The 11,518-nt window shown below is 37.4% G+C and overlaps 1 protein-coding gene across 1 annotated transcript; it reads right to left on the bottom strand.

Moving 5' to 3' along the window:
* Nucleotides 1–7,697: 7,697 nt before the first annotated feature.
* LOC121331228 (prostaglandin E2 receptor EP4 subtype-like) lies at nt 7,698–11,198 on the bottom strand. The gene is made up of 2 exons (XM_041278479.1): nt 10,150–11,198; nt 7,698–9,200 (listed from the first exon to the last, which is right to left on the bottom strand). Exons 1-2 carry the CDS (start codon nt 10,996–10,998, stop codon nt 8,550–8,552), a joined length of 1,500 nt encoding a protein of 499 aa, XP_041134413.1. The 5' UTR covers nt 10,999–11,198; the 3' UTR covers nt 7,698–8,549.
* Nucleotides 11,199–11,518: the final 320 nt, after the last annotated feature.

Here is an 11,518-nt window from a genome sequence, read left to right as displayed (position 1 = left end):
GACCCTTCCACCCACAGACCTCACACAGTATAGACCTGTACGAATGGTGTGATTACAAGGGCATGCTTCTATATATTATAATTAACAGTATTTCAAATATAAAATACTGGACGTGCTGTATACTCTAAACATTTGTTGGTAGCCTGATAGCTTGCAATATTATTTAGACGAAAACTAGTCTACTACTTTATTTAAATGTCTTTGTAAACATCCCCTGAGGTTATAGAATGTTTACACTATAAAACCCTCTTCTAAAAACATTTTCAGTTGTGCAAAATCATATAGAAAATATAAGTATATTTCAAAATGTAATTTGTTTACCTTTTTTAAATATATAGATATATGTATATATATCTATAGATAATATATATAGCTATATATATATATATATATATATATATATATACACTACTTACAAGATAAATCAGTCAGGATTATACATCGGTCCAGGATGAAAAGAGCGATATTCCCTGAAACTGGATAAAAACATACAAGGTGTAACCTGCAATACTGATGTTCTAAAAATATATTGCAGTGTACTGTGTACAAGTATTTTTATACGTCACATGACACATGTCACATAACGTTATATATATATTTATATTATATATATTATTAATATATATAATATATATTATATATATACATACAAAATATTATATGTTACAACATATGTGCTACATATTTACCAAAAAAATACAGTAGTATATTATAACATATATTTTAAAATGTGTATTTTCCACTTAATATATTTTCAAAAATGTTTTGTATAGATTACATTTTCATATGGACAAAACTATACCAAACTATCGTTAAAAAAAAAAAAAAAAAAAAAAAAAAAAAGCAGGTCTATTCATTACCAGGAGTTGAGACATACAGTACCAGCAATAGCTGCGTGTTTTAATTCAGCAAATTACAGTACAAACTGTATCCTCTTTAAGGAGATGAAATATTAGTCTTAGCAAGTCCAAAGACTCCCTCTCATGAATGGCGAAGATGGCACGCTGTCCACTGACCCTTGGGGGATGGTAACAAGACTCTTTGGTAGAACAGGCACTTCAAAACAATCAACAGAACACCTCCAATGTGAAATATGAACAGGGACTTCATATTATATGTAAACATAGCAAGTTGAAGAATTCCAGTTGCTAATTAACCCCTTGGCTGCAGGTTGAGTTCAGAGTTGCCAAACGAAAAAGAAAGAGTTTTTATTTTTTAGCTCTTGCTAATGTTCCTTAAATTATTTTTTTTTAAAAAAACAATCATTCAAGTTTTGGATGTAATCCTTAAAATAATTTAACTTTAAAAAAAATGTAAACAGTAAGATCTATATTATATAAAAGGTATTTCTTTCTTTCTTTCTTTCTTTCTTTCTTTCTTTCCTTCTTTCTAAATATCTGGGGATTCGACTGACAGGCTTTCTAATATCAGGACAGGCCCTCCCTTTAGTGTGAAGAGAATATCTTGGTTCTTAACTAGTTTTTTTTTACATATCTTGAATAAGATAATATAATAATCCCATTTACAAACCTTCAGCCTAATATATGCAGGTTAATTTAGATTCCTCTAAAACCCCATTCCCCAGATTGAAATAAATTCTAGGACATTTTTAAACACTTGATTAGCCACAGTGTCTTATTAAACATAGTAAAACCAGGAATGGCTCAAACTGCTGTGCAATGGGAATCTTATTTTCATCTGTGGCAGTGTGCTCCATCTGGGTGTATTTTATGTTTATATGTCAGCACAGGGAGGGCACAAATTAGTTCACGTTCCGGGATTCAAGTGAATAATTAATTCGTAATTGAAGAACGGGAGACAGAAAATAGTGAGTAAATGCTAAAGCAAAAATACAATTACTATTTCGTGCTGGAAACATCAGCACGGGACTTGTTTGTTCGTCCGCTGTTTGGTTTCGTTTCGTCTGTTTGTTTATTTTGGCCGACGCTCCGTTAGTTTTGTTAAGTGTTTTTCGCTCATTCAACTGTTTTATTTGTTCATTCACAATAAACCGTTTTTTACATTTGCTTACCACTCTGTGTGTTTCTGTTCCGGGTCTGACGTCACCACACAAACCATCCTGCGACACAATCTTTGAAACGGTTAATATAAACTTTACCTGGCTGAACATACTAGACCTAGTTTTATCGCTGTGGACAACTTAACAGCGGTGAATAAGCGGGTGGGACAATGTTGAATTTGACCTTACAATTCTTAATTGTTAACTAAGGGGGTCCTTGTAAATGAGACCTCAACAGGTTGTGTAGCAGGTTTGAATAAATAACACAAGTCTTGACATTAGTTATGTAAAAATGCAACCGTGGAGTTTTGGGTAAAAGATTGAAAAATTAAAACTAAAGAGACTTATGATTTGGGTTATGGATATCTTATTTAATAACAACACATAAATACTGTAGCTGCTGCTGTAGCTTGTTGGTTATTGTAGCTGCTTGTTCAGATTGTAAGTATGATTGGAGATATGTGTATGTGCAGGCCAGAATTTTTACTAATCAGGAAGGATTATTGAATTGAGTCAATATTGAAGTTAATACAGGCAGGGTGTCAAAATGAATTATTTTTAGACAATATGTATAGAAAAAAATTACAATGTATAACACAGATGTTGTAGATAGATGGATAGGTGTGATTTTTATTAATGAAAATGAACAAGACAGTTCATGATATTACTGTCATTAGCCACAGATACCTGATACCAGGTAACCTGCTCACAGCATAATACAGCTGGAATTTGCCTTTTGAGAATGGCTCTGCTCCCAGTGAACCCCAGCAACACGGACAGCAATTCATCACAACGCTACTTACACAAGAGCCCTGGGAAAGTATCTGCAAGGAGCTGTAAACAGGACAATAAAGGTCTCACTACTTCCCAGATGAGACATTGACACAAACTACAGCAGGTGAGAATTGCATGGAGAAATGTGTGAAGAGAGACAGGGCCAAGGGGCACCATTGCTCACTTAGGGCATTCACAGTCTCCACACCATTTTTTTAATCCCCTGATTTCAAGTTTATAGATCTTCAGGTCCAGCTTGTCAGCAGGTGAAATTGCTCAGTACTGTAATACTTCAATTGCATTAACCTACCTTAATGATTTACTAAAAAAAGCAATACTGTATTTTATATCAGACTTAACCAATAAAAAACAGATGTATGTACATTGTGTGTCCACTGGGATGGGGGGGCAATAGTAAGTTTTATAGGTCTGCCCAATCTAATATTATATTAAATTGTTTTCTTAAACTGTTGTTTCAAACAAAATAGTTACTTATAGCCAAGTCTAAAACTGGTTTAATTTTGAGCAACGGGAAATGTTCAGTGTGGAAGGGGAGCCTATCCAGACTGTAGATTGTCAGATAATCACAGGTGATAAACCCATAGTTATCAGTGGAACTGAACTTCTGAAAAGAGAATTGCTCTGATTAGAGTAGGCTGTGTCAACAACACCGCTCTACTGACCAGCAAGAAACAAAAATATAACTGAATCCCAGCTGTGGACCTGCCTTTCTCCTGGGTTCTAAAAACAAGGATGCCACTGATATGTTTTTTGTAAATGTATGTAGGCAATTAAGACTTTCACCAACATACAGTTTTGAAAATAACTAAAGTGTAAATCCACTGGGGGCTCCCGAGTAGCGCATCCGGTAAAGGCGCTCCACGTGGAGTGCAGGATGTGCCCTATAGCCTGGACATCACCGGCTCGAGTCCAGGCTACTCCACTGCCGACTGTGGACAGGAGCTCCCAGGGGGCAACACACAATTGGCTGAGCACTGTCCGGGGGTGGGAAGGGCTTAGTTTCGGGCAGGGTGTCCTCAGCTCACTGCGCACCAGTGACCCCTGTAGTCTGGCCAGATACCCGCAGGTTTGCTTGTAAGTTGCCCAGAGCTGCGTTGTCCTCTGATGCTGTAGCTCTGGGTAGTTGCATGGTGAGTCTGCAGTGTGAAAAGAAGTGGTTGGCTGACAGCACACACTTCGGAGGACAGCGAGTGTCCATTTTCTCCACTCCTGAGTCAGCGTGGGGGTGGTAGCAGTTAGCTGAGCCTAAAATAATTGGCTGTTTTAAAGTGGGAGAAATTTATATATAAAAAAAAAACAATTGGTGACTAATTTTTTTTTTTTTTTAAAGTGTAAATCTACTGGAGACATCCATACCAAGGTGTAAATCCAGTAGATTTGGATTTACACTGTGGTGTGGGTATCTCCATTAGATTTGGATTTACACAGTGGTTTGGATATCTCCAATAGATTTACATTTTAGTTAATGTTATGCATGAAATACCACTAACCAAGCAGTGCACTCAACCTGGTAGCTTGAAATCGGGAGGGTCTCCAGGGGTGGGTGACTCTGGTCATGGAGGGCCATTCTTCACCAGGTTTAACAGGTATATTTCAATTATTAATTACTATGGGACCTGGATTAGGATGGTCTTGGAGGGATAGAGTTGCCGTCCCTCCTTTAGGGGATGGCTATTTCTGAAATATCTTAAATATTGTTAACTATTTTGATATGAACAAAACAATTTAAACGAGGAATGTGGATCAGTCAGGTTTTTTTTTTTTTTTTTTTTTTTTTTTTACATTTTTTATCATGATATTTAAGCAATTTTATAAATCACATCCCCAGTGGAACCTAATAACTGCAACTACACTTTGGCAACATTTTATAATCTCGTACTCAGGATGTCGATGACAAAGCATTTGAAACGTTTAAACCCCAGCACGTTCTATATAATCAGATTAAGTGAGTTAATATCAGGGTTTCGTCTGTTTTTTAATTAGATTTAAAGACTTATAATCTGTGTATAGCAAAGTAAAGAATTCACGAGAAATACACTCTCAGCTTGATTAGAGGCAGCCACCAAACACTTAGAAACATAATTCCCAATGCAACATGATTTGATAGTGATTAATATGGACCTCTCATTGTGGTGGGTATTATTTTGATTATACGTCAATGAGGATGAAGTGTGAATTTTATTTCTGGTTATTTTTTTTCAAATTAAATTTGTTTTCTATAGTAGTCCAGAACATTTAGTTAAGCCGATATGAATCATCGACTTAACTAAATATTGTATTCTTTAAGTTAGATTTTAAAAAGACAACAGTATCAATGGCATGTTTCTTCATCAATCATTCATACAGACAATATGAAATGCAACACAGAAGGCCTTCTTGGGTGACAGCTGTTGAAAACAGGAATTATTTATTTATAGAATCTCATTGTGTATTGTTCAGTCGATAGCTCTTAATGACTCTTAAAACCAATATAGAGTCCTGAGTAATGAGGGCTGGACAACTGAGTCTGTGGATGTTTACCTTTTAGCGCCTGGTCTGTACAATATTGGTCACATTGTTATTGTTGTTCAGCACTGATTCCTGCAATGAGTCCTACAATTTGCTTAATTAGACCTTTTTAATTATTTTCAGCTCTTAAACAGTTGCAGAGTTCCAGTTACTTTTAAACTGTTGTAGCCAACTTGAAATATGCAAGCTGAAAACAATTAAACTGGTCAAATTAAGTAAATTATCAGTTGAATTAAGGGTGTAGTTAAGTAATTGAGAGCTCAGCTGGAATGAAAACCAGCAGAACCACTACTCCAGTGTATTACTGGTTGGTTTGTCGCGAGTACGAATTTCGGATCCTTAACTGCAGTTTTTTTTCATAACCATTGATTTAAAAAATTTTTTAAAAATCAACAATTTTGCTTCCAAAATTTTTGGATTTGTATATTGCAATTGTGATTAATCCATTGTCATTTAAATTTGATTTAGAACCATACATGATGCTAGATGACCTTTCTGTGTTATCTTGTTGATTAATGATGTCGCTGCACTGAACACTAAATAGCTTTGAAACAGTAGAGCAGGCAGTGGCTATTGCAGCATAAACAAAGTGGACCAAGAACAAAGCCTGTCTGTTGTTAAACACCTGAGAAAGGACTGCAGGGAGCTAATAAAAGTTAGTTAAAAAGAAATATGGTCAGGTTAATTTGTAATTGGGTAACTGGGTAATTGTAAGTTCCTGAAATTCCATGCTTTCAGTAGGAAAGGTGGTAAATTGAATTAATCATTACTAGGTGAGGGGGATATAAAAAGTCTGCTCGGAGAGCTTTGGGTGTCATCTCGTTAAAAGGAGTGGGGAGAAAATTCCAACGGAACATTGTTAGTGTAGCTGTAAGGTACTTCAGGAAAGCTGAGTGAAGATAAATTAAGTATAGTGAAAGAAATAGCTGTACTTCTAGTGTGGGGTGGTTACTGCGTTTAAGCCAAGCCACATTCATCTTAGTTTGTATTGTGTTTTTCACAGTTATTGTTTTCATTAAAAACAAAACTAAAGTGGGGGAAAAGAGGAAAACAAAGAAAATCACCCAGCAGAGCTGGAACATTTCTAATAGTGTCCAGTCTATGTTTAATAAAATTGTGCCAAACCGGCATTTCAGCCCAATACCTCTGGTCTTCTGTGTCCTCTTGCTCTCCAGTCCCTCTGCTCCTGTCACACGCTTTAACCACACATCTCTGAATAACTGTGAAACATTTCCATGTGTTTTAAATCTATTGTGCAATCATCCTAATAAAAACAAGTTTGGGCCAGAATATACCAATTCACTTACTGAAAGGAATGAAGAGAGATTCGATTTTAAAAAATAGCTTTTCTATGTTAAATTAGCATTAACACAATTTTGCGTCTGGCTGCACCAGTTACTATTTTGGGAAGCTGCTGGGTGAGGTATATCGAGTTAGGCTCAGAATCTTGTATTTATATAGCATAGCATAGCATTCCAACATTAAAAGCGCTCCAGTACATTTACACCTACAACATTTTGCAGATGCTCGGTTGCATATATGCCGTGTCACCCTGTAAGGAATTAAAGTAATATTTCAACAGAACGTAATATTTTTTAATGTTTTATTAACAATTTTTATTTCTCATAAAAATACATCCAGTACAATCCAGTTTGTATTTAAATTGAAAATATCACATTAACAAAATCATTATACAGTAAATGACAATGCAGTACAGTTTATTAGCGTTGATATTTAGTACTTCCTAACATGCAGTGCAGGCAAAAAAATAATAAATAAAAAAAAAAAAAAAAAAAAAGCATGTGAAGAGATGCCTGTACTTTAAAGCTTTGCACACATACAAGGACTAGTCTGAGAATATAAAGGAGCAGTGGTGAACCAGAGGAATATGCTGTTGTTGATGAATGCTTTTTTTCTTTAAATCAAAGCAACAGTGGTTCTTTGTTTTGAGTTCCACAAGGGTTAAAGCTTACTGTTACATTAAAAACGTGTCTGTCTGATCAGCTTTGTAAATCAGATTAAAGATAATTAGAACAGGACATTTAATGCATTGCTTATAATTGTCAGAAAAAAAAAAAAAACTATATATATTTTTTTTTTACTGTTAATGTTACAGGTATGGTAAATTATATAATTTGTGCATTAGTGGTCTCATAAACTCACCCTTTGCAATCTGTAAACAAATCAATAAACAAAATACCACCACATTTTATGATTGCACCTTATGCAATAAATGCAGATGCTTTCTGGTTCTTTGAAATCACATGTTGTTGTGACCTTTCAGCTTTGTTGACCCCACATGCTGCTATACAGTACCAGTTAAAAAATGACAATCTCAATATTGCAGCATGCATCTTCAAAAGCTCTAATAATTAACCAATCATTTAACAGAACAATTAGCTTATTTTCATTCCAATTCAAGCCACAAAAACAGAAGATGCTCAATACTTCGGTCTTCTCGTTTGCTGTTGTTTCACGTAGTCATTAGTTTGTAAAGTTTAAACTTAAACTATGAATAAAACAGAGTGACTAAGAGCCCACTCTTCTGCCTCTGGAATGGCCAGCTCTTGTTCTGTTGACCCTTGTTCAAATGAATCAGAAGCAACCCGAAGCAATGCTCACAAAATTGTATGCCTGGACATAACCTTTCCATTCAAACGTGAAATTCGGAAACAGAAATCAAAAAAAGGTTGCAGATTAAATGATCACGGATATCTCTCAGAAAAATAGTAACTGTAGCGTGTACATTTTTGGAATGTATTCTTGTCACGATGTCCTGGTTTTGCCCATCCCTTTGTCATGTGACTTTCATTCGCAACACTAAACATTCATTTTGTAGTGCTTTGGTTACGAAAGCACTAAATTGTTTCCTGATCCCTTTGAATAAAAGGATCCGATGAGCTTATGTGAAATGAACGCTGTTTTTTGATTAGTTCGCCATTTTTGCAATGATGATTGAAATCACTGTGTTGCACAAATACATGGTGAGATAGCTGGGGCAATGTTCTTTAACTGCATTGTGCTTCAATTCTGTGCTCAACAGCTATGCCACACCACATAAATAAAAATAACTACATGCACAAATCAACTTCAATAGCAGCTGGTATCAGATGGGAGAGTACTGTGACACAATACATGTCTGATCTCCCATATACAATATTCCAAAAACTCTCCAAACTTGCACTGGTGTGTGCCTGTAAACCTTGCACTTAATAGTGCAAATCCGTCAAATAGTTTTTTCAGACATGCATGAGGTGGGCGTGCTGAAAGTGCAGGTGACAATGTCAAACTGTCTGTCGTGGTTCTGCTGTGCCACTACTCCGCACTTTGAGATTCCCCCGCATCGGCAGCTCTCGGGGGTGGGGGTCTTCTGGGGGATAGTGCACAGGGTGGGGTTGGCCTGCGCTGGACTGGTTGAGACAGGTGTATCTTTCACAAAATCAATACCCTCATCCTGGTGGATGCTAAAGGGATGAAAGTTTGTCCTGGACATGTCCATTTCCCAGGTCTGCTGAGTGGTGAAGTCGGTGAAAGATTTAGTCCTAGTTTCGGTCAGTTTCGGGGTGCCATCTCTGTCATCACGGCCCCGCAGGGAGGCATAGCTGGTGCTGATGCTGTTGATGTACGAAGGGGGTGTTTGCTGCCCGCTTGTCCAGCCCACCTTGCGAGCATGGCCTTCCCTGGCGATGCTCACTGTACGCTTTACCCGCTCGCAGCCCTTGATCAGCAGGTTCTTTCTGCACAGGATGTAAACCCAGGGGTCCAGGATGGGGTTGAAGGAGGCAAAGCGGATTGCCATGAGATCACTGTGGTAATCAGGCTTTCCCCCAGCTAAGATTTTTGCAGGTCCATAGAGCTGATTCATAAATATCTGCACCTACAAAAGTAACAACAATCAATAAAAACACAGTCAACGAGAACCAGGCAGCAATTCCCAGGCAGTCTACCTAAAATGTGTATTTATTTTAAGCTTACTCTTAAAACAATTAGCAACTGGGTTTACAGATGTGTTATACAATGACAGTATTTAGCCACCTGGTGGCACTGTATAACACAACAGCCAGTATGTATTATGTGGAAATCTCTAAGAGTTATAATATTTATATCAATTTAGATGCTTTTAGTCAAAAATATGTATTATACAATATACTATCATACAAACATGTGTATCACAACAGAAACCTGCCAGTTATTCTCTGATTTGCTGTCTGCTACTACTGTAAAAGAAGATGAATTAATTCCATGTTATAACTGTATGTTTAAAACAGTGCTATTTATGAACAGAGAGAAATGCATTTTTACCACCCCTGCTGTGTAATAGTAAGACAATGGTCTATACATACACAGCAGCGGTATAGATAGTGCATGATCCCTCACTATTTACACAGCCTTCTAATATTTAACTGTATTCCCTAACCATAACCCAATCTATTAATTATTGCCAGAATTACAAAGAAGCCGAGTAACACAAGAGCACAAACCATAATCATTATTAGTGGTAAACCACAAAATGAAAGAGATTTGTGTAAAGAGGTGGAATCATGGGAAGAATTACTTCATTTTCTCAGAAAATGACATTTCTTTAAGACACAAACTATACATGGCAAGGCGTCTAAAAACTTCACACCCTAGAACCAAATGTGTAAGAATAACAGATGTCTTATATATATATATATATATATATATATATATATATATATATATATATATATATATATATATATATATATATATATATATATATATGTTACTTTGCGAATATTTATTTTGGTAACAATTGCGCTTTTCTTGCTATATGTGGGCTACATGCTATTGTATCTACTTACCACCAAAGGAATAGAACAGATCAGGAAAACGACAGTCATAAAAATAAGCAACCAAAACATTTGGACTTCTGTGGCTGAAGCAACTTGGGGAAGCCGGGGAAATCTGCGCCCGCGTCTTGAGCTGCCTTGTGCAGATACCTCTGCTCTCACCAGCCGTGCTCTCTGGCTCATACGCACCAGCGAGCCGCAGACAGCCAGGTTACACAGCACAGTCACGGCTATCAGGAACACCATGAATCCCGCGTACAGATAAGAATAGGAGGCAGAAAGCGCATCCGACGCTCTCCAGTCCAAAAAGCACCAGGTGCCTGGAAAGTGCTTTACGTGTTTCCCGAAACCGAAGCTTGGCATGGCGCACAGAACAGCGTTGGATAAATAGACAGCCATCAGCACCACTTTAGCCATAGCCCTGTCCACATAGTGGGAGTAAAAGTAGGCATGGTTTATGGCTAGGTACCTCTCAACAGCCATTGCGCAGAGAATAGACATGCCAGCAGAGCCGAAGAACAGCATGGAAAACGAAAAGAACTGGCACAACGAGTCCCCTCCGGGCCACCGATTAATCACATAGGTAGCGATGACTACGGGACTGGTGAAGCAGGTCCCCAGGAGGTCCGTGACGGCCATTCCACAGACTAGACTGTAGAAAGTGGTCTCTTTCTGTTCCTTCTTGGATATGCAGAGGACCACGATGGCGATGAGGTTACCGAGGACCCCCACTGCAAACATGGTCGCAGAAGTGGCCACGGTTGTAGACTGCAAACGCATTGACAGAGATGAAGTGTTGGTGGAAGGAACCTGAAAAAGTGAGTCGAGATCTGTGGAATTCATAATTGTAAGCATTCTCATATTTAAAATGCGAATTTGAAAACAAATTATAAAAAAGGACCCTGAGTAAGTGGATACAGCGTTGGAAACACAGGCATTTGGATCGCAATAAACGAAAAACACATATAGAAACTTAAAATAAGAAAACGTGCTAAATTGTTTTGCAAGCTGAACATCCCGAGCAGTTTCATTTCCACGTTGTTCAGCTGCATTGTTCACATGTGATGCCTTTAGCTCAGAGCTACAGCCAACACTGTAGAAAATGCACCTGCCCTACGCAGTTTTCCGTACACCTCTACTTCTGCGCTTTGCTTTTTTTTTGCCGTTCTCTTCTCTTCAGATTCTGTTGGTTGAACAGCTTTTAAAGTACTTCCCCCACACCGGCGATGATGCAAAAGTGATCCACCTGACGCCACACGCTAGCACACATGGACAAGCACACACCCCCTGCTTCTTCACAAGGGGACGCGTCTGTATAATTTAACCTACAGATTTGGATGCTGGATATATATATATATATATATATATATATATATATATA

This window comes from Polyodon spathula, chromosome 18, assembly GCF_017654505.1.
Source record: "Polyodon spathula isolate WHYD16114869_AA chromosome 18, ASM1765450v1, whole genome shotgun sequence".
In the NCBI taxonomy this organism is placed as follows: domain Eukaryota; kingdom Metazoa; phylum Chordata; class Actinopteri; order Acipenseriformes; family Polyodontidae; genus Polyodon; species Polyodon spathula.
Note: the sequence above shows the minus strand (reverse complement) of the source record. Positions and strands in the feature narration are given on the sequence as shown.

Excerpts from the sequence above, each read along its gene's own strand:
- LOC121331228 (XM_041278479.1), bottom strand. The coding sequence starts at position 10,998 with ATGAGAATGCTTACAATTATGAATTCCACAGATCTCGACTCACTTTTT. Across the intron at positions 9,201-10,149 it reads TCTGTTCTATTCCTTTGGTG|GTGCAGATATTTATGAATCA; the intron begins GTAAGTAGATAC and ends TTACTTTTGTAG.